This window comes from Macrotis lagotis, chromosome 4 (genome assembly GCF_037893015.1).
Source record: "Macrotis lagotis isolate mMagLag1 chromosome 4, bilby.v1.9.chrom.fasta, whole genome shotgun sequence".
In the NCBI taxonomy this organism is placed as follows: Eukaryota; Metazoa; Chordata; class Mammalia; order Peramelemorphia; family Peramelidae; genus Macrotis; species Macrotis lagotis.
In genome coordinates, this window is record NC_133661.1 from 226,315,737 (window position 1) to 226,343,089 (window position 27,353).

Consider the following 27,353-nt stretch of genomic DNA (forward strand, 5'->3'; position numbering starts at 1 on the left):
CAAGATCCAGGGACTGTGCCTTAGCTATTATTGTATCCTCTGTTTAGTAAAGTGTCTTGCACAAAATAGTAACTTAATAATTGCTTGTCGAGTTGAATGACCTTTGCTCATAACATTCCTCCTGGCAATAGTACAATTCTTTCTTTGCTCATACAAATTCTACCTGTCTTCCAAGGCCCACATCCTCCAAGAAGACTTTTCAGACTGTTCCCACTGTTGTGGACTGTTTAATCCTCTGATCCCAAGGGTATCATACACTGGGATATTCCTTTTACTGATCAACTCCTTAATGAGTTGCTCTATCAAAAAAAATATCATTACCTGGTTGCCAGTCCTCTCTGGTAATGAGTATCTTTGAATTTAACTGGATTTGTCCTCCAACAACAACATATTAAGAACAGAAATTGAAGCCTCAGACACTAAATAATTGCCTGTGTGACCTTGGGCAAGTCACTTAACTCCATTGCCTTAAATAAAAATATTTTTAAAAAAGGAAATTAACTATGAAAGTAATAAGGATGGCTAATTGTCTTAGAATCAATTCTTCGTTAATGCTATAGAAGATAAAACAATTATAAAAGATAATTAGATATTGTCAGTTAGGTTTCTGATCATCACAATAAGCAAATAGTGCAATAAAGCAAGCCGGATGAACTTTTTTTGGTTTCCTAGTCATGTAAAAGGTATGTTTATTGCCAACTATAGTCTGTTAAGTATGTAATAGTATTATGTCTAAAAACAATGTCCACACTTTAATTAAAAATACTTTATGGCTAAAAATGCTAAGGTTTCAAGTGAGTCAAAATCTTTTTGTTGTTAAGAGGCTCTTGTCTCTGTGTTGATGGCTATTGAATATTCAGGATGATGGTTGCTGCAGGTGATAGTAGGCAATTCTTAAAATAAGATAACAATGAAGTTTACCACATTTGTTGATTCTTCTTTTCTTTCTTTTTGAATTATAAAGATTTTATTTATTTTGAATTTTACAATTTTTCCTCTAATCTTACTTCCCTCCCCCTACTCCCCACAGAAGGCAGTTTGCCAGTCTTTACATTGTTTCCATGGTATACATTGATCCAAATTGAATGTGATGAGAGAGAAATCATATATCCTTAAGGAAGAAACATAAAATGTAAGTGATAGCAAGTTGATTCTTCTTTTCACTTGAATTCTTAGAGTCATTTTAAGGTTATTAATTGAATTTAATTTCAATCTTTTTAGACCATTCTTATTAAAATTTTATGCAAATTAGAAAAAATATGAGTAAGTATTCAGGACAGACAGTATTTTACATATATACATATAGGGTTTTTTTAAGGTACCTTAAAAAACATTCTTCTGTTCTACAGGCATTTATTAAGTCCCTATGTTATGTGTAAGACACTAGAGATTCTAAAGCAAAACAGTCCCTGCCCTCAAAGAGCTAATACCCTACAGGGGGAAAAACATGAATACAGATAAATCTAACATATGAAAGGAAATACATTAGAAGGTTTTTTTGGGAGGGGACAACATGTAAATAGGAGATATACTTGAGCTTGATTGTGCAGCATGGAAGATACTGACACAGAACTGCCTGGTCTGGAGTGCTCCCATTAGAGAAGGTGCTGTGCTCTATAAGCATGGCAGAATGGGAGCAGCTCAAAGGAAGTGTGGAATGTGCAAATTTAGAGAGCCCACCCAAATGTTCACATGGACTGTTTGTGCCTGACCAATGGTGGAACCTTCTGAGCTCATATTAGTTTGATCAGCCACAGTTGTAAACATTCTAACTTATGTCTAAAATAGTGATGTTGTTTTGGTCTTCAGTAAGAATTTCAATAAGTCAAGAACTAACCAAACAACCAATTTGAGATTCTTGTAGGCAAAGGAGGAGGAGAACAATTCTAGGTATGGAGCAGTTTGTGAAAAAGGCAAACATAGGAGATGGAATGTCTTTCATGAATAATAGTAAACAGGCCAGTTTGGTTAGAGGGAGGGGAAGAATGTGTGTGAGGAAGAATAATGAAAGAATTCTAAAGATTAGAGCCAGATTATGAAGAGTTTTGAATGCCAGAGGCCTTTGTATTTTTTCCTATTGATTCTAATCCTATAAGTATGCAATGTAGGTGTAATTCTCATTTTATATAAGAGAAAATTAAGACCTTGTCTAAGGTCAGACAGCTAGTAAACAGAAAGACTAGGACTACTTTTGATTGTTCAGTGATTTCTGTTGTATCTGAATCTGTAATCTTATTTGGAGTTTTCTTGGCAAAGATTCCCAATTTCAATATTGTTGTGTCTCAGAGAATAGGAAGGTCCCACAGGGCTGAGCACAGTGGAACACATATAATATTTATAGATTAAGTTCTCACTCTTATATGGGCATTTGTAGTGCCCTCAAATAATTATAATAGTAATATCAAAGGTTACTGATCATACATCCCCATGACAGATATAATAATAATGAAAACATTCAAAATATTGTGAAATTTAAGAACAATGTGATGTAAAGACATGATGTGAGCACATGCCTTTGGAAAAAAAGACTTTGTTACTTGTAGGATTGCTTTCAAGTTTACCAAATTTGTTTATTATTTATTAAACAGACCTTCAATTTATTAAAAAATGCCCCCATCTTTGAAGCAAAAAATAACCGAAGTACAATAAAACAAGGTATATCTTTATATTTCTAAAAACTTAAGCTTGTTGTGCTTTTCTTCTTTCTGGTCCTTCTCATCAATCATGTGAGGTAAGTGGTAATCTGTTATTTCCCCTGGGTGAGAGAACTGAGACTCAGGAGTTAAACAATTGTTAATTATCCCACAGGTTGTAAGGTTTGGAACTGAGACACAAACCCCTGTTTTCTAACTGAAATTTGTGTTCTTTTTCCATTTATATCATGCTGCCTCATCAGTCCATTTATTGCTAGCCCAATATTGAAGCTATTCCAACTTCATAAAAGTTAGTAGAGTTTGAGATTTCATGGTATGCCCCTTTGGAAAATCCAGTTACTTATCTGTCATGCTAAAACATAAAGAGGATTTAAATGGTAGGTTCCATTCTGTGTTGCTTTTTTTGGATATTCTGTGTGTGTGTGTGTGTGTGTGTGTGTGTGTGTATATGTATATATGTATGTATCTCCTCAGTGCCATCCGAAGTTCACTGAAGTTAAGTTATTAGGCCTTATATTAGTCTTTGTGTCTTCTAGTGTATAGCATAGTGCTGGGCCCATTGAAGAGGTTCAGTAAAATCATTGACCTTCATTGCACATATCCAATCTGAATTGCTTTATTCTTGGTCCTCAATCTGGTCATGTGGAAAAGGAATTTGAGGCCAATTATACTGTTGCCTCATCGACCAGCAGTAGCACCTTATGTCCCTGTCATCCAGCCAGCAATTTCATTTGGTCCTCAGGAAATGGTGTTGGCTCCTCTGATTCAGAGCAAATTCATGTGGGAGGCCTCAGGCTACTCTAGGTGACCTCATGCTTGGCAGACTATTGGAACTTATGGCCTATTTTACTTGTTTAGAGACCAACATTTCCCTTCTAAGGAGCCAAGGTGTTTTCCCTTGCTGGGAAAGTGTTTGCTGATTTGTTTAGAAACCAGCTCCAACTGTGACAAATGAAAGAGTGAGTTTCCCTTGGCAAAAAGGGTTAGATGGCCTTAGTACAAAACAGATGGGTCAGCCGCAAACCACAGAAAATCAAGCTGAAGGCCAAGGAAAGAAATGTTCTTGAGGACACTGCCCTAGGCATCTCTGTATTGTTACTCAGTTCAGCAATGGGAAGGAAGTGGAACTGGAGGAGGGTGAAGGATGGGAAGGAAGTGGAACTGGAGGAGGGTGAAGGTATTTGGGGAAGCTTGTTTTAAGTTTTGATTCTTTAGTACTTGTTTGGGGTTAGGGAGTATTTTAGTTAGGATTTAGCTAGCATTATAGAGATCAGAACACTTGGACTTTACATCTAAATTTGTCATGGATTGATTTTGCACAGGCTACTTTTAGAATTAGTTTTCCTTACTATCTAGTAAAATGGAAAGATCATTGGCCTTGAACCTCCATATCAATTGGCATGTCATTTAATTTTTCTGAGTCTAAGTACCAGCAAAATTGTATTTCTCACTGCTCTTTAACTTCAGACTCTACTTTGAGTAGGATGCCTGGATTATGAAAAAATTCTTTTGTAAACTTATTATTTTTTTTTTAGGTTTTTTTGCAAGGCAAATGAGGTTAAGTGGCTTGCCCAAGGCCACACAGCTAGGTAATTATTAAGCGTCTGAGATCGATCGGATTTCAACTCAGGTACTCCTGACTCCAGGGCTGGTGCTTTATCCACTGTGCCATCTAGCTGCCCCTTGTGTAAACTTATTGAAGCATTGTTACCATTATTCTCTCAAGAGAGTTATGAGTTAAGTAACTCGTTTTCATAGAATATTTGCTGGGTAGTTATAAATATTCCTTGAATGCTTAGTGTGCTAGATGTTATAGTATTAAAAAACAAGGAGCACACAATTCTTTCCTTTTTAGAGCTTACTGTGGTAAAGAGATGTTAGAGAAGATAAAGGACTGGACATGGTGTCAGGAAGACTTTGACTCAAATCCAGCCCCAAATATTTACTAGCTTATATAATCATGGGCAAGTCATTTAATCTCTGTCTGCCTCAATTCCACCATATGTAAAATGGAGATAATAATGGCCCTTACCTCTCAGGTCTATTTGTAAAGAACACATATGTTTGAGCTATTAGTTTTTATTACTTTTTAATTGAACTAAATCTATCACAGATCAGTAGTATTAAAGTGGATGGCACAAGTCCTGTGGAAACACAGTAAGATAATGATAATCACAATGGGTTTTAATTAGGGGAGGTTTTAAGGAAGAGCTGTTTTGAATGAGATCCTGAAAGATGTGACAGATTTGAATTGGCAGAGAGAAAGGACATTTAAGGCGCAGTAAAAGCACTAATACCCATGTAAAGTCAAATTAATTTTTTATAAGACCCTCTATTAGATTGAAAATGTCTTGCTCTTTCGTCTTGCTTTCCCCCACTCTTGTCTTCCTTCAACACAAGTTCTTATACCTAGTTTCAGTTCATATTTGTTGAATGATTATTGTTTTTATTTTAAAAGAGGTATAAAAGTAGGAATGAGTAACCTGTGGGAATGACAACCCAGAAGAAGAAAGACAATTTTTGAATCTTAGACTCATAGAGTTTTAGAATTAAAAAGGACCTTAGAAGTTAGTACAGTCCCTTTCTTTTAAAAATAAGGATCCAGGGATGGCTAGGTGCTACAGGGGATAGAGTACCAGCCCTGGAGTCAAGAGTACCTGAGTTCAAATCTGGCGTCATACACTTAATAATTACCTAGGTGTGTGGCCTTGAGCAAGCCACTTAACCCCATTTCCTTGCAAAAAAACCCTAAAAAATAAAAAAATAAAATAAAAATAAGGATACAGAAATCAAGACTTAAATGAATTGACCAAGATTTATTGATGGTGTTGTTCAATTTTTTTTTTTTTTTTAGCCAAGTCCAACTCTTTGTGACCTCATTTGGTTTTAGGTTTTGTTTGTTTTTTTTTTTTTGCAAGGCAAATGGGGTTAAGTGGCTTGCCCAAGGCCACATGGCTAGGTAATTATTAAGTGTCTGAGACCAGATTTGAACCCAGCTACTCCTGACTCCAGGGCTGGTGCTTCATCCACTGCTCCACCTAGCCGCCCCCTCATTTGGTTTTTACTGGCAAAGATATTGGAATGGTTTGCCATTTCCTTCTCCAGCTCATTTTATAGATGAAGAAACTGAGGCAAACAGTATTAAGTGAATTGCCAGGGTCACAAAGCAATAAATATCTAAGGCCAGATTTCAGCCCAGGAAGATGAGTCTTCTGAACTTCAGGCCTGGTACTTTATTCATTGTGCCACCTAGTTGCTCTTGGCCAAGATAATAGCAGATTAATGAGAATTGGGGGCTAAAACCCACATCTCCTAATTCATAGATCACTTTCCCTTTTAGTGTCTTAATGTAAGTTAAATTTAATTGCTGCCTCTTTCATTAGACAGTAATCAATCAATACACTCTTAAGATCTATTGAAGGAACTTGGGATGAGGTTTATCTTTTATCCTCGAAGACCATGACATCAGGGAGGTGATGTGATGACAAGCTCATGATTTGTGTTTGAGTTGGGGTGGGGAGGGAGCTTTGCTAAGTCACTGGCCTCACTTTCTCCTCTGGAACCATCTGGGTTCAATGACCAGATATGAATTAGGACCACTGATGTGAGGCAGTCAGAGTTAAGTGACTTGCCCAAGGTCACACAGCTAGTGAGTATCAAGTGTCTGAGGCAGTATTCTTGTCCTCCTGATTCCAGGGCCAGTGCTCTGTCCATTTGCCCTCTACAAGGAACTTGGGATAATTAACATTCTCTCAAACCTGTCTGTCTTCTTCAAGCTAAAAGTCTTGAAGTAAGGTCTGTCAATTAGAAGGGAGATTAGATTTATTTTCTTTACCCCCTGAGGGTAAAGGATCGTTGAGTGGAAGTTTCTGAGAGAAACTCTGGTTCAATGAGAACCAAAACAACCTGCCAGCTAGAACCAGAGGTCTCTGATAGAGAATTCCCTCACTTGCCTGGAGGGATTTGACCATGTGGTCCCTAAGATCCCTTCTATGATTCAAGGCTAGAATCAAATTGGAGAGCTTGGGAGGTTGTGGAGTGATTGTGCTAGACTTAAGAGGAGGATTTTAGAAAGTATTGAGCTCCTTTGAAGAAAGGTGCTGTATTCATTAGATTTATATTGCTTTACTCTTTACACAACTTTGTCAGACTTCAGTAAATGGTTAAAACAAAGGTCTCTGCAAATATAAAGATTATTGACTTGAGAGTCTAATGGAATTGAGAGTTGGCTTTTGAGGTTTCTGGAATTCAAAGTGCCTCCTGATGGATTTTCTCCTCAGGAACTGAAGAGTACCCCCTGAAGAAATGGCTTTCCTGTGTTGGCGGGTGTGAGTGTGGGCCATGACCATATGTTGTTTTGCATATGTTATTAAAATCAGGAAAAAGTTTTCCTGGCTAAGGGAAATGAATCATGACTCCTCCCCCCACCCCCAGTCTATGGTTGCTATGGAATCTAATGAGAAAAGTAGCACTATAGGTACTTCTTGGTGGTCTGTAGAAGTGTTTCAGTTGAAAGGGATTCTGGGCAAATGTGGAGATCAGGTCCTGGGTGCATATAACCAGATTTAAAGACTCCTGTGTTTCTACTGTTCAGCTAGTGGGGATAAATGAAAGTTCTAAGTGTCTAATTCAGCATCCTATTGTTTATCCATTACCAAACCAGTTTTGAATGTTGCCTTGACCTAGTTGCCCTGGACTTAATGGTTTTCTGACTTAACTTCCTCTTGGGACATTGCTGCCTCAGGCCCATTTAACTCCATGAACCAAGATCACTGTTACTCTGCTTTTATTAACAGCAGAGTTCTTTTCAGCCCTTTTGATTCCATCTTCACTTGTTTCTGTGGCCATTAACATTTTGCTATTCTGTAACAGATGATTCATTGGGCCTCTATTTTATTGGACTCTTATTTTATTTCAATCAGTATTAATCAGTTTGTTGTGATTCCAAAGATGTAGTGATTTTAAGTTCTGATAGTAGGCCTCAGAGCTGTGAACTACAGATTGTAAGTTCAATTACTTAATCATAGAAAGCTACCAAGAAGACCTCTCCCTTGTTTTTCCTTCTTATGGTGACCAAACCCAGCTTGGCAGTGGTGACTCAATTACATTGAAAGCCCCTCCCCCCCAGCTATTTTTGTTGCCTTTCTATCTTTTTGTCATCCCAATATTGCCCAACATGGGGAGATTGTCCCATGCAGATGTTTTGACATCTCTTTATCAACCCAGTCCTTAATTATGTTCATTGACTTGGTGGGACCTCCCCAAGAGTCATGATTGATCTATTAAGATCTGCTCACTTGACCATTTGCCCATCAATTAGATTCTGTATTTTATGTGAACCCTCCTAGAGTAGCGGGGCAAGATTGGTCTGTACATCAATAAGACTGTATTTTTTTTTTACTGTTCCACTTGAATTGTCTGGGTTTCAAGCACTAGAAACCTAAGACTCTTGAGGAAGTAGACATCTCAGATTGTGAGGAAGATCTGTGGTTTACTTCATTAGAGAGGGCAGAAACTTAAATTAGACCAACACCTCCCACCCTATACCAAGATAAGATCAAAATGGACACAGGATTTAGACATAAAAAACAATATTATAAGCAAACTAGATGATCAAAGAGTAGTACACCTGTCAGATCTATAGAAAGGAAAGCAGTTTATGACCAAGAAAGAGATGGAGAACACCATTAAAAACAAGCCAGATAATTTGGTTACATTAAATTAAAAAGCTTTTGCACAGACAAAACCACTGTAACCAAGATCAAAAGAAATGTAGTAAATTGGGAAATGATTTTTACAACTAGTATTTCTGACAAAGAAATCATTTCTAAAATGTACAAAGAACTGAGTAAAATTTTCAAAAAATAAGCCATTCCCCATTTGACAAATGGTCAAAGGATAAGCAAAGACAATTTACAACTGAGGAAATCAAAATGATTCAGTCATATAAAAAATTGCTCTAAATCACTACTTATTAGAGAAATGCAAATTAAAGCATCTCTGAGGTACCAATTCACACCTCTCAGCCTGGCCAATATGACCAGAAAGGACAATGATCAATGTTGGTAGGGATGTGGGCAATTTGGGACACTAATGCATTGTTGGTGGAGCTATGAACTCATCCTTTCTGGAGAGCAATTTGGAATTATGCCCAAAAGGCAACAAAAATATGTATGCCCTTTGATCTAGCAAGCCTGGAAGTGTTTGATGCTGAGCAAGATGAGCAGAATCAGGAAAACATTGTACACCTTAACAGCAACATGGGGGGTGATGATCAATCTTAATGGACTTGCTCATTCCATCAGTGCAACAATCAGGGATAATTTTGGGATATCTGCAATGGAGACTATCATCTGTAGAGAAAGAATTGTGGAGTTTGAACAAAGACTAAAGACTATTACCTTCAATTTAGGATAAAAAAATACTATATTAATATGTAATTTTGTTATCTCTTATACTTTACTTTTTTTCTTTAAGGATATGATTTCTCTCTCATCATATTCAACTTAGATCAGTGTAAACCATGGAAACAATCTAAAGACTAACAGACTGCCTTCTGTGGGGGGTGGGGGAGGGAAGCAAGAATGGGGAAAAATTGTAAAACTCAAAATAATAAAATCTTTAAAAAAATAAAATGCCATTGATTCAGAGCTCTGCCTTAGTGGTTTTTCTTGCAGATTGTTCAGTTTTAGAGTACTGCTATTCTCTTCTTACCATTGCCCTGAGGTTTGCTTCAAAATGTTTTGACAGAAGCCCTTTCCTTTCTCTTCCTTGTCTTGGGAAGCCTTTGATAAATATTGTATTTAGAGCTGAAAGGGATCTTAAGTATTGACAGTCTTTTTGGAGGGGAACCTGAGATTATAGAAGGGAAGTAACTTTCCCAAGGGCACACAGATAGAAAGGAATAGAATCAAAATTTCAATCTGAATCTTCTGGTATTAACTTAGAATTTTTCTGACTATTATTATTAACAGTGTAAGACCTTATACATCTGGATTATCAAAAGGAATAACACCAGATGTTTGAAGGAGATGTTCCAAAGTCAATCAGGGTTTTGTTTTTTGTTTGTTTTGTTTTTTTTTTGTTTTCAACATTCATTTTTTGTAAGATTTTAGTAAAATTTTTCTCCCTCCCTCTCATCTTCTCTCCCCAAGATTGCAAGCAATCTGATAGAGGTAATACATATGCAATCATATAAACTTATTTCCACATTAAGGTATTTTGTGAAAGAAGAAACAGAACAAAAGGGAAAAACCACAAAAACCCCCAAACAAAAAAAAAAAAAGTAAAAATAATAGCTTTCAGGATCTGCATTCAGACTCTATAATTCTTTTAATGCATATGGGTAACATCTTCCATAATAAGTCTTTTGGAATTATTTTTGGTAATAGTATTGCTTAGAAGAGTTAAATCAGTCATAGTTGATCAACTCATAATATTGCTTTTACTTTATACAGTGTTCTCTTGGTTCTGCTCACTTCACTCGGCATCAACTCATCTAAGTCTTTCTAGGTTTTTCTGAAATTTGCCTGTTCATCATTACATTCATAGACCACAACTTGTTCAACCATTCTTAAGTTGATGGGTAGTCCCTCAATTTCCAAGTCTTTGCCATTGCAAAAAACCCCCAACTCAAACAGCAATCTGCTCTGAATATTTTTGTACATGTAAGTCCTTTTCTGTCTTTTATAATTTCCCGGAGAAAACAGACCAAGTATTTGTATTGCTGCATCAGTTGATTGTCCTTTGGGCATAGATCTTAATTGCTCTACAGAATGGTTGTATCAATTCACAACCACACCAGCAGTGCCTTAGTGTCCTAGTTTTCTATATCCTTTCCAACATTTATCATTTCCCTCTTCTGTCATATTAGCCTTTCTGATAGGTGTAATTTGCATTTCTCCAATCAATAGTGATTTAGAGAATTTTTTCATATGACTATAGATAACTTTAATTTCTTCATCAGCTAGCCAGTAGAAGAAACCTGGCTAGAGTTTTGTCATCAATGTGGGGTAAGAAAAGAACTGCCTGTGTTTTCTGAGAGACTATATGTTCGGTTTCAACAAAGATGGAAGTTGTCGCCTTCTGGATTAGAGATTTTTTTTTGCAAGGCAGTGGGGTTAAGTGACTTGCCCAAGGTCATACAGCTAGGTAATTAAGTGTCTGAGGCTGTATTTGAACTCAGGTACTCCTGACTCCAGGATAGGTGCCCTATCCACTGCACCATCTAACTGCCCCATGGATTAGAGATTTTTTAAGGATAAGAATTCTGTGTTTCATAATTTGTATTACTGTTACAATTTGCTTCTCTTAACAAGTTTGTTTTATTTTACTTTCTTTTTCTTTTGAAAAAAAAAAACAACTTCTAACTCTGGGGGAGTCCCAGGGGAAGAGGTAGCCATATTAAATTAAGGAAAGACTAGTGAATAGAAAATGGGGTAAAGATAATTAGTTTTATGGATACTCATGTAGAATTTGATAATGGAATAATTTAAGAGAATAACCTTAGTTAGGACTGGATCTGGTTGCTGTTCTTTCCTGGAGTTCCAATTCTTAGGGTTAGTGGAAAGAGTACTCAGTTTGAAGTCTGAGAATGTGAATTCATATTCCAACTCTAATTTTTAATTCTTGCAGGACCTTGGGTAAATACTTCTTTAGTCCTCAGTTTCCGATACTGTTGGAACTAGTTTGGGCTAGATGTAATTTAGAATCTTTTCTAACTCTAAATCTCAGTACTTTTTTTAATAAAAAGAAAATTTTTACTACTTCAGGTATCTTAATGCTATTTTCTCAAAATATCAGCTGTGGCAGTCCTATAAAAGTAAAGGAGTTTAGGAATAAGAATGATATTTTAGACTGTATTCCCTTCACAGGCTCCTAGCTGAGAGCTTGAAATGAGCTATAGATTGAACTGTGTATTTAAGAACTAAAATTGAAAGACAAGTGTACCACCCCTTCCTGCCTTTCAAATTTTATAAATGTTTGTTCAAGGCAGGACCCCACCCATTTTCCAAGTCCCCTTACCACTTAGCTCTTTCAGTGTCAGGATTTCCCTTTCCCAAGAATGTTGCTTAACCCAGATTATCAGGTTGGATTAGGGTGACTTCAATCTTTAGAAGACCACCCTTATGGAGCAGAATTGAGACTTGGTTTTCCCTTTCTGCTTTTTTCTAGTATAGCTCCTCAGTCCCAGGGCTTCAGGATTTATTAGAAGGGATTTTTAGAGATTTCCTAGTAGAGTGGTTTTTGAAATCTTTGATCTTAATACCCTTTTGGGTGATTAAAAGTTTTTGAGTATCCTAAAGATCTTTCATTTATTTGGATTATATCTGTGAATATTAATTATATTAGAAATGAAAACTAATGAAATTTTTATTATATGTTAACATAAATAACTTTATTTTCACAATGAAAAGAACAAAAAAATTAGTGAGGAAAAAATGGGGTTGTTTTACACATTTTTGCAGATCTCTTTAATGTTTAGCTTAATAGAAAACAGACAGATTCTCATATCTGCTTCTGCAATCAGTCTGTTATGAAATGTCATTTTGGTTGAAGTATATGCCAGGCTCCTACTGATATGTAGTTAGAAAAGGAAGTAATTTTTTTTTTTTTTTTAGTTTTTGCAAAGCAAATGGGGTTAAGTGACCTGCCCAAGGCCACACAGCTAGGTAATTATTAAGTGTCTGAGGCAGGATCTGAACTCAGGTACACCTGACTTCAGGGTGGGTGCTCTATCTACTGTGTCACCTATTTACCCCCAAAAGGAAGTATTTTAATAGGCAAATAATGTCTTAATTCATATTGGTATAAAAGTAGCATCTACAGACCACACTTGAAAACTGCTAATTAGTCCATTACCCTTATTTTGCAATTGGAGAAACTGAAACAGAGACATAACTTATATAAAATGAAAAAAGAAATATGTTGAATCCAGATCCTTTGATTTCTAATCTAGTGGTTATTTCACACTATATTACATTGTGTTTTTTGATCCTATCTCCTTAATGTGAATATTCTAGAAGATTGATGTTTTCCAGTTTTTATTCAAATAGACTTTTTTTTTGGTTCACTCATTCTCAGCCCTTATGATATTAAGTTCTATTTATAGATGAACACTAGTCTGCATCAAATTTTTACAAAACCCTTAGTAAAAGTTTTACTGTTGTTCAGTGAAGATTTTAACCATCTGCTTATTATACACAAATGGATTAGTCCTTCCTAGTTTGGCATTGTGATTAGTTTTAGAGTTAGGAAGTCTTAATTTCACATTAGTTGTGACCACTGGCAAATCCCTTAACTTCTTTGAGCCTCATTTTCTTTCTTGTTTTATAAAGCTGAGATTATACCTCTACTTTCTATTTCAAGTGCTTTTATGAGGCTCAGATGCAAAAAAGCTATGTAAAGTGCAAACTTATTTTTATTTACAGAGTGGTCATCATACACATATTCTACTGACTTTATATCAGTTCATAGAAGTCTTTCCAGATTTCTCTGAATTTGTCCCTTTTATCATTTCTTAGAGCATAATAATAATACTATTATTATACTTGTATACTATAATTTACTTAGCCATTCTCTAATTTATGAGCACTTTCTTTGTTTCCATTTCTTTGTTATATTAAAAAGTGCTGCTATAAATATTTTCCCCCGGGAGCAGCTAGGTGGCTCATTGGATAGAGCACCAGCCCTGGAATCAGGAGGACCTGAGTTCAAAAGTGACCTCAGATAGGTGAAAATTACCAGCTATGTGACCTTGGGCAGGTCACTTAACTCCATGGCCCCACAAAAACAAATTTTGCACATATGGATCATTTCTCTTTGACTTTAAAAATCCTTTGGCAGTATATGGTTAGTAGTGGTCAAAGGGTATAACATTTGGGTATGTTCCATATTGCTTTCCAGAGTAATTCCTTGCTCTGTCAGCCTTGCATTAGTGTGCTGGTCTTCCCCCACAGTCTCTCTGCCAAATTCATTTTCATTTTTTTGTCATTTTGTCATTTTGATGGATGTCAAGTAGGATTTCAGAATTTTTTTTTAATTTTCAATATTCTTAGGTGAATGAATTGGAGTATCCTTTCATTAGTTTTCTTCCTTGTGATCTACCTATCATATCCTTTGACCATTTATTTATTAGGTAACAGCTCTTGTTCTTAACATGTTTATGTCAATCCTTTATACATTTTTAGATTTCAGAGAAATTAGCTGCAATTGTTTTTTCATTTCTAACTTTAACTTCTAACTTATAGTGCTTTTATTTTTGCAGAAAACTTTAGAATTTTATGTATCCAAAATTTTCCATTTTATTTCCTTTGTTAATCTCTGCTCCCTCTGTGATCAAAAACATTTCCCCTCTCCATCACTAGAAGATACCTTTTTTTCTCTAATTATGAAATGATCTTTTATATCTGGGTCATGTATCCATTTGGAGCCTATTGTGGTATATAGTATAAGAAATTGTTCTCAGCCTAATTTTTCCCAGGTTGTTTTCCAACTTTTCAGGTGGTTTCAGAAAATAAATTCTTACCTTTACCACTCAGTATCTTTAGGTTGCTAAAGCTCTATGTTCCTATGTTTATTTGCTTCTCCATTTTGTTTATCTAATCTCTTCCAATGATCAATTTAATGTTTGTGTTTTTTTTAGCCAGTACCAAATTCTTTTGATGATTACTGCTTTGTAGTATAGTTTGATATCTGGTATTTCTGGGCCTTCTTCTCACTTTTTTTCTACTATGTTTTCCTTTGAGTTCCTGACTGCTTGTTCCTCCAGATGAATTTTGTGATTTTGCCCTGTAAAGTGATCTTTTACTAGTTGGAGCTATATAGCAATGAAGCTGTAAATTAATTTAAGCAAAATTGTTTTTTATGATAATAGCATGGCCTAGCCATCAACAATTTATTCTAATTCACTTATCTGTTTTTATTTCTGTAAAAGGGTATTTTGTTTAATTCCTATGTGTGTCTTGGTAAGTAGACTTCCAAATATTTTGTATTCTGTAGTCATTTTGCATAATCTTAATTCTTTTTTAAAAAATCTCTCTTTGCTTGGTCTTGTTGGTACAAAAAGACATGATATTTATTAGTTTATTTTATATATTGCTACTTTGCTGAAATTATTGAATTTTAATTTTAGTTGAATCTCTAAGGTTCTCTAAGTCAACCCCAGTGATAATTTTTTTCTTCTTTGCCTGTTCCCTTGATTTTTAAAATTATTTTGTTGCAATAACGAGTATTTCTAGAACTAGATCAAGTAATAACTGTGAATATCTTTGTTTTATCCTTGATCTTATTGGAAACTAGTAGTTCTACATTATAGATGAATTAGATAAATGCTCTCCCTTTATTTTATTTATTTATTTTTTGCAAGACAATGGGTTTAAATGACTTGCTCAAGGTCACACAACTAAGTAATTATTAAGTGTCTGAGGTCAAATTTGAACTCAGGTTCTCCTGACTCCAGGGAGTCTCTATCCACTCTATCCACTGTGCCACCTAGCTGCCCCACTCCCTTGATTTTTAGAAAGCTATTTATTATATTTAGGAAGAGTCTATTTCCTCTTGTTCTTTTTACTACTAGCCCTGACAGACATCCGTGGTATATTGGGGATGGTTTTGGTCTGGAACCTCTTGCATATCTTTTTGTACAGATGTCTAGACAATGAATCTGTCTCTTGCATTTGACTCTCAGTGCTCTAACTTGTGCAGAGAATTGGGGAGCCCTCTTTTCCTTTTTATTCTTTTTAGGTTTTTTTTGGCAAGGTAGTGGGGTTAAGTGACTTGCCCAAGGCCACACAGCTAGGTAATTATTAAGTGTCTGAGGCCGGATTTGAACTCAGGTCCTCCTGACTTCAGGGTTGGTGCTCTATCCACTGCACCACCTAGCTGTGCCCCCCCCCCCCCCTCCCCACTCCGTTTTCCTTTTGGGTGACTCATGGAAGTTGGATTTTCCTTTGCTTCTTTTTTGACAAGCCAGCAACCTGTTAATGAAGCTCACATTGACTTGATATGCCTGGAACTCCTATTCACAATGTTGGCTGATTTCAGAATTCACTGCATATCTTTACCTCCCTTCTTCAAAGGTTTTTGAATTTATCTGAGCTGGCTCTGGCCTCTTTGAATCAACTTCTATCAGCTTTTGTACTCTCTGAATTTATTTGTTTTTTTTGTTCAGTTATGGATTGGATGAAAAATCTTATTTCAGAGGGTTTTCTGACTTGTTACTGGTCTTTCTGGGGCCATTTTCATCTTCTGTGGTTTCTCTAGGTGAGTTAGATTTCCCTACTATTACCTTTAATTTTGCTATCTTCTCTGGAAATCCTAAATTGTTTTCTTAATGCCTTTTTTTTAACCATAATAATACCATAGTGCCATAGTAATTTTCCAGTATCTTGTCCCTCTACCTTGTTGAACACACCCAGTTGAGCAAACCTGTATGACAAATTGATTAGCATATACTTCATTCCATTTATATAAACCTGTACTTCTCAGCAGAGAGGAGAGAAATGGGTTTTATCATTTTTTCTCTGTGATCAATATTAATTAATTCTTTTGTAACAAAAATTTCTTAGATTAATTCTCAGACGATAGACACACTACCTGCTATCTTTAGACTTTTTTTTGGGGGGGGTTGCTAGGTAATGGGATTAAGTGACTTGCCCAAGGTCACACAACCAGGTAATTATTATGCATCTGAGGCCATATTTGAACTCAGATCCTCTTGACGCCTGGGCTGGTGGTGGGGGGAGGTTTATGTGTACCCTTGCTGTCCCACTTTAGACCTATTCTTGAAGCTTTTCCTTTTTTGGCAGGGTCATTATAGGTTGGACAATTGGCATTGCTTTGGAGAACCCAAAGTTACCTCTGAGATAATAATAAAAACAGTAACTTATCCTTACGGTTTAGATGCTTTTTTTCTAAACTTGAGGGTACAGATACATTATTGGTTTTTAAATCATTTTTCAGATGAGAACACTGAAGTTCTGCACTTAATAATTTTGTGACTATAGGCAAGTCACTTAAGCATCTCAAACTTTAGTTTCCTAATCTGTAAATGAGGATGGTAAAATGACTTCCCTCATAGGGTTGTTGTGAGAAACCCCTAACATTATACAAATGCAAGCTGCTATTTTGGGGGAGTATAAAGGGATTGGGACATGTGTTAGAATCATTAGTGTGGATGGATCTTCCCATGTGGAAATTCCCCCCACTAATGGACTTCAACTTAAAGCTTTGGAGAATTGCCAATGCCATAACAGGCCTGTGCGTGAGTCAGAACTTTGAACTCACATCTTCTTGCCTACAAGGCTAGTTCTCTATCCACTGTACCACAATGCTTTTCACCATTAATGCCTTTTCTATAAATGGTTGTTAGAGAGTTTCTGGGGGGCCTGAGAGGAGGGAGTATGTGATAAGGGAAGCATTTCAATTCAATCCAACTCTCTATCATCTATGCCATTTTGCCTGTCATACTTTTCCTTTTCTTACCTCTTCTTTCCCCATCTATATACTTATATAGTATATTGTACAATACAAACATAACTAATTATTGTGACTGCTACTATAGTAATCTTTTCTTTTTTCTTTATATTTAAATTTTATTTATTAAGTATGATTTTGGTTTACTTATTTTATATCATTACAATAATTTTGGTATAAGATTTTGGTATAAGAGTAAACATAAATCTCCCCCCCCCCAAAAAAATGAGAAACCTCAAGAATAGTGAGACAGAGAGAAAAAAAGATGTACTTCAGTCTATGCTCAGATTCCAATGGCTCTCTTTCTGGGGGGAGTTGCCTTTTTTTTTTTTTTAGGTTTTTTGCAAGGCAAATGGGGTTAAGTGGCTTGCCCAAGGCCACACAGCTAGGTAATTAGTAAGTGTCTGAGACCGGATTTGAACCCAAGTACTCCTGACTCCAGGGCTGGTGCTTCATCCACTGCGCCACCTAGCTGCCCTCGAGTTGTCTTCTTTATCATAAGTCCATCAGAGAAGTTCAATATTTTTTCCACAATTGCTATTACTAGTTGTATTTCCCTCCACTCTATTCCTCCCCATTCTCATCTATTCTATTCTCATCTATTCTATTCTATTCTCATCTATTCTATTCTATTCTCATCTATTCTCATCTATTCTATTCTCATCTATTCTATTCTCATCTATTCTATTCTATTCTATTCTATTCTATTCTATTCTATTCTATTCTATTCTATTCTATTCTCTCTCCTTTCATCCTGGCCCTGTCCAAAAGTGTGTTGTATCTGAGTACCCTCTCCCACAAACTTCCCTCTCTTCTATCACCTGTTCTCCCCTTCCCTCCCCCCATTCCCTCTTATCCCATCCCCTCTTATCATTTTTCTCTAGGGTAAGCTAGATTTCTATACCCTATTAAGTGTGTATGTTATTTCCTCTCTGAACCATTTTTGATGAGAATGAAGGCTCACTCATTCCCCCTCACCTTCCCCCATTCCATTCCATTCCATTGAAAAAGCTTTTTCTTGACTTATGGGAAATTTCTTAGCTCCTTCTTCCTCTCCTTTCTCCTCCTCCCAGTACTTCCCTTTATCACCCATTGACTCCATCATTTTACTATATTATACCATTATATTCTGCTCCTTCCTGTGCTCTGTCTATATATGCTCCTTCTAACATCTCTTCATATGAGTTCATATGAGTTATCAATATCTTCTTCCCATGCAGGAATACAAACAGTTCAATATCATTAAGTTCCTCATGGTTAGTCTTTTTCATCCACCCCCTCTATGGTTCACCAGCGTCCTGTACTTGAAGATCAAACTTTCTGTTCAACTCTGGTTGTTTCAATAGGAAAGTCTGAAAGTCCCCTGTTTCATTGAAAGTCCACCTTTTCCCCTGAAAGAGGATGTTCTGTTTTGCTGGGTAGTTTATTCTAGTTTGTAAAACCAAGATCTTTTGCCTTCCAGAATATCATATTCAGATCCCTCTGAGCTCTTAATGTAGATCCTGTGTAATCCTGACTATGTAGCCATGGTAGTTGAATTGTTTGTTTCTGGCAGCTTTTAGAATTTTCTCTTTGACTTGGGAATTCTGTAATTTGGCTATAATATTTCTGGAAGTTTTTCTTTTGGGATCTCTTTCAGGAGGTGATCCGTGAATTTCCTCAATTTCTATTTTGCCCTCTGCTTCTAGGATCTCAGGGCAATTTTGCTATATTATTTCTTGAAAAATGAAGTCTAGGTTCTTTTCTTGGTCATGACTTTTAGGTAACCCAATAATTTTTGAAATATTTCTTCTGGATCTGTTTTCAAGATCGGTTGTTTTTCCATTGAGATATTTCACATTTTCTTCTAATTTTTGGCCTTTTTGGAAGAGTTTTATTTCTTCCTGATTTCTCGTGAAGTCATCAGTTTCCTTTAGTTCCATTCTGCATTTGAAGGAGTTATTTTCTTTTGAGATCTTTTTTATCTCCTTTTCCAGCTGACCAATTCTGTTTTTTAAGGCATTCTCCTCATTTGCCTTTTGTTTTTCTTTTTCCATTAGGCCTAAACTGGTTTTTAGCATATTATTTTCTTCAGTATTTTTTTATATTTCTTTCACCAAGCTGTTGATTTGGTTTTCATGATTTTCCTGCATCACTCTCATTTCTCTTCCCAATTTTTCCTCCACCTCCCTTAATTGCTTTTCAAGTCTTTTTTGAGCTCATCCATAGTCTGAGTCTATTTTCTATTGCTCTTGTAAGTTTTGGATATAGAAGCTTTGATTTTGTCATCATCTGAGTATGTGTTTAATTTTCTATGATCAGATTCTTCTTTTGCTGTTGTTTACTTATTTCTTCAGTCCAAGACTAAAATTACAGCACTTCCAAAGCTTTATGGGTTTTTTGGGACACCCCACTGGGACCTTTATTCTTTCAAGGTCTTACCTCTCTAGCCTGTGCTTTGATATGTAGATGACCCTCTGCCCTGGAGCTGTGAGCTGTGAGGAGGATCCCTGCTATCTTAGTATGGAAGACCAAATTGCAACCTGGATCTGAGTGTCAGTAAACAGCAGAGTCCTGCTCCAGGGAGAGTAGAGAGATTTCTGCAGTCTCCCCTGACCCCCTTACGGTCTGGAGGTGCAGGCTGGTTTCCTCTGATTCTAACTGCAGGTTCTGTGGCTGGTGCTCCTCACTCCACACTCATTCTAGTGTAGTAGAGTTCTCTTACTAACCCTTCAAGTTGTTCCCTGTGATCCCTGGACTGGGCTCTACAATAATGTTTTCTAAAGAACAAAATTCATTATCCAATGACTTTCTTTTCAACCTTATCCAAGATAAAAATTCCAAGAGTTCCTCATTATAAGAATTCACATCTGAGGTTTCTTCTGTTAGTTATGGAACATGAGAATAATGTGGTACTGAGTGAAGTTATTTTTTTTCTCTTGGTCATCTCTATTGTCCATCTTCCAGTTTTCCAATGTACATCATGAACCAGTTCTCCGACCCTGATTAATCTTTAATTCTTTTTCTTATAGATGATATGGCTGAGCTCCTCCTTGGGGAATCCAAGCTAGAACAGTTCCTGAAAGAAAATCCATTTAAACAGGGGACCAGTCCTCGGGGTCCCAGGCCAAAACTGACAGAGATTCGGAAACACCTGACTGCTGCATTAGATCGAGGGAATCTCAAGGTATTTTGGGAACTCTGAAGGAAGGTAGAAAAAAATGGGAGGAGACAGATCACTGGGACAGAGATCTCTACAGAGTTTGGGATTTCTAATTCAAGTGCTTCAAGAAAACTGAGAGGAGGGAGGGAAAACATCTAAAAAATTTTTTTTAATTGCAGCCTAGCCATTTAATGTGACTTTACCCCTAGAAATAAGATTCTCTTTCCTGGATTTATTGGAGCCATTTATTTCACTTTGTTAGTTCCATAATTTACCAATTATCCTTTGGGTAATGCGGGCTGAGCAGTGTCCCTCAGACCAGATTAAAGTTATTTATTCAACTCTAAAAAAATTTAAGTGACACCTAGACCACTTCTATCACTTTACAAATGAAACTGAAGTCCAGGTTGGTAAAGTGACTTGCCCAAGGGGGTAGAAATATTGTGTCATAGCAGGGTTTTCTTTTAAGTCACTTTACATCATATTCTTTGAAAACGTATTATCTTGCAAAGCCATGATTTTCTTTCCTGAAATAAAACTGAAAATATATTACAGAATTCCCAAGTTAAAACTTTGCTCTTTTAGTAAAAGAGGAAAGTTGATCACAGAAATTTCTCCTATAAAATAATTTCCTATCTTAAAGCATAAGGGAGTTGCAATGAACTGATCTGGCTACATAGGAATATTCACACTTTTAAAAAATTGTGCCTGATATTTCAAATAGAGGATAGTTGGAGGATTTGTGTTACTGTTGAACCAGATAGGTCTCTAGTCTGATGTCACCATTTTCTTCCCTTTTCCTGTGTTCTTGTTTCTATCAGCCTTCTTATCTCCCTCTTACGATGTTTCTTGGCCTCTATTTCTGTTCCTTGTAGTACCCCACAATTTTTCTTTTTTCTTTTCACATAATGAATTCCATCCTCTCTGGATCCTTTCCCCTTTTGCTTCTGAAGTTAAATTTTTATCTTTTGTTCCAGTGGAGTAAAATGGACAGAATGGGGTCAGAAAGACCTGAGTTTGAATCCTGCCTCTTTATACTTACTAGCAGTAAAATTGTGGGTAAAGCATTTAACCTTTATGAGTTTGTCTTCAAAATGAAGATAATATTTTTAGTACCTGCCTCACAGAGTCATTGAGTCTCATTGCAGAATCTTAACAGTCATAGAAATGTCACCTCTCATTTTTATTCTCATGGTAGATTTTACTCTGCCACCCCCATCTTGTCTTTGTGTTTTTTTCCATAAATCCTCATTAAAACAGCTATTTAAATTGCGATCATATCTAATCCCTTCTTTGGGGGCTTTTGTTTTCTTCATCATATTATCTTTATTGACAGTCATTCTTCCCTTGTAATTTTGATATTGTATTTTAACCCTAATGGTTTCTCTTTCTTTTCTTTTTTGACTTTTTTAAATGCTGGAAACATGTTCAAGCCTGCTGCTTACTTAGTTTTGAGACCTAACAAGTAACTCTACCTCTGTAGACTTTAATTTCCTCATCTATAAGTGGATGGTTTGGACCAGATGTCTCCAAAGTAGCTTCCAGCTTTAACGTTGTTTGAAGTCCTAATTCTTCCTGCTGTGGTCCTTTATTTCTCATTAATTTGCTAATTCATTTTCTTTCTATTCTTGGAGAACTCTGTTGTTTCTAGCATAATTATAATGAAGAATTAATTTCATTGTATTCTCTTAGTTTCAGTCTATTACTTTAGTCTGTTTTAGCCTAATTTAAGTCTATTACTATAGGCTTATTAAACATCTTCAAAAAATGAGGTAGTTCTCACAATTGAGGCAGAGTGGATGGCATAGTATAAATACATTCTTCACCTTAGAAGAACACCTCAAGTCATATTACCTTTTCTAGTGGCTTCTAGGAAGAATCCCTCCTTTATTTCCCCCAGTAGACAGTAAACACCCGAGGGCAAGAATTATTTCTTTTTTGTTCTTTATAGCTCCAGATCTGAGTGTCATGCCTTGTATATGATAGGTACTTTAAAAAAATTTTTAAAAAATTTTATTGATGCCTTTTATTTTTTACACAACAAATATTTTCTCATAATTCCCTTCTCTCCTCTACATTGTCACAAAGAAAAACAGTTGAGCAAAACAACTAACATAGGGACTACTTCTGATGGCTATTAGGCACCCAATTCTTCTACCTATTCTCCTACCACTGTGGAGGAGTTGTGTTTTATTAGCTATCCTTTTGAACATGTTATCATTGCCTTCAGTCAGAGTTTAATTTAAATTATTATAATTATTTTCAACCCTCCAGGACCATAAGTTATAAATCAGATTAGTTCCACTGGGCATTCCTTTAACCAGTGAAATCCTAGGTCCAAACAACAAAAAATCATTGTGGATAATATTGATTTCTTGGTTCTTCTTCACTTTGCATCAGTTCATACATCTTCTGTTTCTCAGGTTTCCTTATATTCCTTATGATTCCTTGTTTCTCATGCTTCAGTAATATTTTGTTATATTCATATGCTCTAATATGCTCAGTCATTCCTTGATTGATGGACATTCTTGAAAAATTGGAAAAAATCTTGCCAATTTAACTTAAAATTTTAATTCTGGTCCTTATCCTTTATCCTTTATCCTTTTTTGACCTTTTTTTCCCTCTACCAGTACTGTTTCTCTCTTTTATTCCAAGCACAGAGGTAGTGAAATCTAATCATACTTTCCCATATATCTTCAACCACATTCTCAGTCTTCCCCATATCAGAGATTTATGTTTTTCTTTCAACATAATTATTGGAGTTAGAGGACTTGAGTTCAAATGTGACCTCAGACACTTGATACTTACTAGCTATGTGACCCTGGGCATATTACTTAACCCTGATTGCCTCACATCCAGGACCATTTCCAATTGCCTTATTCATATCTGGCCAGTTGACCCAGAGGACTCCAGAGGAGAAAATGATGCTCAAATTCAATTCACTTACTTTTTATGGCATCATCTCCCTGATATTATGGTTTTCTTTGAAGGACAAACATCAATCAGTCAATCATCTATTATTTTTTCCACTTAATTTATGGTTCTTTTTTTTTTTTTGCTTTTTGAACTCTGTAAGAGGCAGTGTTAACACTAGAGAAATTTGGAGTCAGAAGGACCTATTTTGAAACCCAGAATATGTTTTTAATATTCTTCATGGCCTCCAGATACTCATTTTGTAGTCTGTCAAAGAATATAGGTGAGAGTTGGAGACTAAAAGTTTTTGGGACAATGGTCACACACTAATGGTTCAGTTTTCAGTAAATTTGCTTAAGATTCACAGATGCCTTGTTTTTCCTTTCTTTGAAATGTTGGAGGAATACTAGAAATGGTAAAGGAAGGGAAGACTTTTAGATATAATTAGCAAAAAAAAAAATCATCCTTAAACTGGGTAGGTTTCTGATGGGATTGTAGCTTTAGAGATGGAAGAGACCTTAAATGTTGTCTAGTCTAATTTCTTTTTGCTGATGAGGAACCTGACAAGGCTTGGCTCATCTAAGAGATTAAGCGGCTTGCCCAGGGTCACATGTTTAAGACATGCCCAGGTACATGTTGGAGAGAGAATTTGAGGTTTTCCTTGACTCCAGTCCTTGACCCTATGTGGCATAGTGCTTCTCCTTCACAAACACTGAGAATGTGAAAAAAAGGAAAGAAAAAGAACTAGGAGAGATACAATAGATTTATTATCTTTTAATCTGTTGGTAGCTTAGTGCAGTGGGGAAAGAGCAGTTAATTGGGACCAGGAGCCCTCCTTTCAGGCTGTCCTGAAACTAGTCTCCTGTGCCCCAGGCTCCAGACCAGTTGCCACTTTACTCTTGACTTTGCTACTCATAAGCAGGATGACATTGGGTGGTAAGGTCTTTTCTGCGAATCATTTACCTTATCTGTAAAATTAGGAGGTTAGACTAGAGAACCTCTTAGAGGTTGTTATATTTAACATCCATTCTATTTTTTTTTATCAGCTTCATTTCTATTAAGTCTCCTCTGTTTTTGTTAAGTTCTGGATGTGAATAAGAGCTTACTCATTTTCATGAGCTGCACTCTGACTTTGCATAAATGTCATAATACTAGAGCCAAACAAACATACTTGAACCCAAAAGACTTTATTGGTTTTAACGCTCTCTGCTTTAGGCAAGCCCAACTCCAAACTGTTCCCTGAATTCTACATCACATCACTTATTTCTGTGCATTGCACAACTTTCTCCATACTTCTCTGGCAACTTGATGGTCTAGTGGATAGACACCTACTTGGAGTTGGAAAGATGTGAGTTCAAATTAAGTCTCAGACACATACTAGCTGTGTGTCTCAGGGCAAGTCACACAGCCCCTTTTGCCTCAGTTTCCTCATCCATAAAATAAGCTAGAGAAGGAAATTGCAAATCATTCCAGAATCTCTGCCAAGAAAACCCCTAATGAGATCATGAGGAGTCATATAGGACTGAAATGACTGAACAAGTCTCTACTCAGAATCCTTTATGTTCTTTTCAAGACTTAGTTTAATTGTTTATCTCTAAGAAACCTTCTATGCTTTACCCCCTGTTAATGCCCCTTCCCTTCTCAAAAGATCTCTATTTGAGTATATGTAATAATCATTGTTTCAGTCAATATTTATTAAGCACCTGCTGTGTGCCAGACTGTCTAGTGCAAGGCATACAAAAAAAGGTGAAGCTTGCAATTTAGGGGGAGACAAAAAAGGGAAAAAAATGAGCAGAAGGAAAGCATAAGAATTAAGAGGGATTAGTAAAGACTCCATGTCAGAGATGGGATTTTAGCTGGGAATTAAAGAAAACCAAAATGGCAGTAAGTGGCGTTAAAGAGGGGAGAAAACCAGAGAAAAATGCCTGCAGCTTCAAGATGGAGTGTCTTGGTGGTGGAACAGACAGGAGACTTGTGTCACTCAGAGTATGTGGTAAGGAGTAAAGTAGAAGATTGGAGGAGTTAGGAGGAAGCCAGTTATCTTTTCTATAGATTATAGATTCTTTGAAGGTAGGAACCATTTCATTTTTTTAGACTTTGCATCTCTAGCACTTGGCATGCTATGAAACACTGTGCTTAATAAATGTTTGTTGAAATTCAGTTCAGTAATTTGATAAATGTTTATTAAAAGCCTACTCTATGCAGAGTATTGTGCTAGATGCTGAAGGAAAAGTAAAATTTTGGTAAGAGATTGTCTTCAAGTGTCCAAGTCCTAGTTACAGTTCTTTCTAGCTACCCAGCACTGGTCAAGTTCTTTAAGTTCTGAGATTCAGTTCCCTTATCTGTAAAATGAGATGATAACAATAATTCTATCTACTTCATAGAGTTAGTCTTAGAGCATCTGTTGATATCATGGATGTGACTGTATTTAACAATAATGAGAATAAGAAATTTGCCTGTCATTTCCAAATATAATCCAAATGTCTGATGTAGAAAACATCCCTTGTACTAGCCTGAGGCTACTGTTTTTAACTATTATTACCTCTTTCCTCTATTTAATGCTTTTTTAGAATTAATTATATTTAGATTTAGAAAGGACCTTAGAAGTCATCTAGTCCAACATCTTCATTTTTTTTCTTAGGTTTTTGCAAGGCAATGGGGTTAAGTGGCTTGCCCAAGGCCACACAGCTAGGTAATTATTAAGTGTCTGAGACCGGATTTGAACCCAGATACTCCTGACTCCAGGTCTTGTGCTTTATCCACTGTGCCACCTAGCCGCTCCAACATCTTCATTTTTTAAAATTGATTTTCTTCAGTTGGATTTTCTTCAGAGGATTCTTCAGAGGATTTTCCCACCTCTAATCTTCCTAATCCTCCAGTGAAAAAACAACCATGCATAATCAAGCAAAACAAATTCCCAGTTTTCCATATCCAAAAATGTATGTTTCATTCTTCATTGGTAGCATTCTTCATTATCTATCATCTGGAATCATGATTGATCAATGTTTTGATTGATCACAAGACTTATTTAGCCCTTCAAAATTGTTCTCTCTTACAGTATTGCTATTCCTCATTTTATAGATGAGAAAACTTTACCCAGGGAGATACTTCATTTACTGAAGGTCTCACAAATAGGAGGTATCAGGGCCGGAATTTGAACTCCTCTCTTTCTTACTCCAAATCCTTTGCTTTTCCCACTTTGTTTTGCTTCCCTTTAGTTGCCTTTTGTTTGTTTACCCCCTTGTGAATATCCCTCTTAGACCTGAGGAAACTGCAAAATAAGGTAATTTCTCTTTAGAAAATACTTGAAACTATTTTATCAGCAACTTCCTTATCTTATCTCAGTAGCAGTGGCTGTTTGCCAAATTCTAGATGTTAATAAAATTGTTAATAAAATTGTTTTTGTTGTCTATATGGATTTATGTAAGATGAATAAAGAAAATTTAGCCTTAGTTCCAAGAAGGGCTAGATATAGGTATGGAATTTATTGCTTCCTTTTCTTCCTTAGAATAAGAGAGAAGGAAGGGGGAGGGATTATGAACTAGAGGATGGGGGAAGAAGCATATATTTTTGGGGTGTTGAGAGGCCTGTATTAAATTACAGTAACTGGTACACATAACACTTTAACGTTTATAAAATATTTTCATACATAATTTATTCTCAGTTCTTTCAGGTAGTTATTTACAGGTATTATTATTTCCATTTTATAGATGAAGAAATTGAAGCCCTTAGTGATGAAGAGGATGGAGATGACCTGGTTAGGAAGGGTCAAAGGCAGGCAATTTGACCATTCTGAGTTTCAACCCAGGTCCTAAGTTTTGAGAACCTGGGCTGAAAAGACTGAAAGAGCTTGCTAAAAATGACCTACTAAGTATAAAAATTGACTCCCATTTCATCTCATCTCTCTCTGAGTTACAAAAGCCTTCAGTTGAAGAGTGCTGGCATAAGGGGCAGAGGATTTAGATTTGAACCTTGACTCTTCTTCCCACCCTGGTGACCATCTTCATCTGTAAAATGAGGAGAGTAGTTTTGGGAGATGTCACCTTAAGTTGCTTCTGTTTTTAATCCTATTTCACTTGTAGCTGCCATTTCTTGGTGAGCATCATCAGGAGTAAGGGATCCTAAATGGGTCAGTTGATGGCTAGATGGATACTATGTGAGTAAATCCT

General features: G+C 36.2%; 1 protein-coding gene across 6 annotated transcripts in view; it reads left to right on the top strand.

Annotated features, from left to right (window-relative positions):
* Window positions 1-27,353, top strand: part of TTC7B (tetratricopeptide repeat domain 7B) — a 340,869-nt gene that overhangs the window by 12,133 nt on the left and 301,383 nt on the right. For 5 of the 6 annotated variants that reach the window (XM_074235507.1, XM_074235506.1, XM_074235509.1 and 2 more), the window contains exon 2: window positions 20,141-20,295. In XM_074235507.1, the coding sequence (XP_074091608.1) occupies window positions 20,141-20,295 (155 nt within the window). Of the gene's footprint in view, window positions 1-20,140; window positions 20,296-27,353 lie in introns of those variants that run through there. The other variant, XM_074235511.1, reaches the window with a different exon arrangement.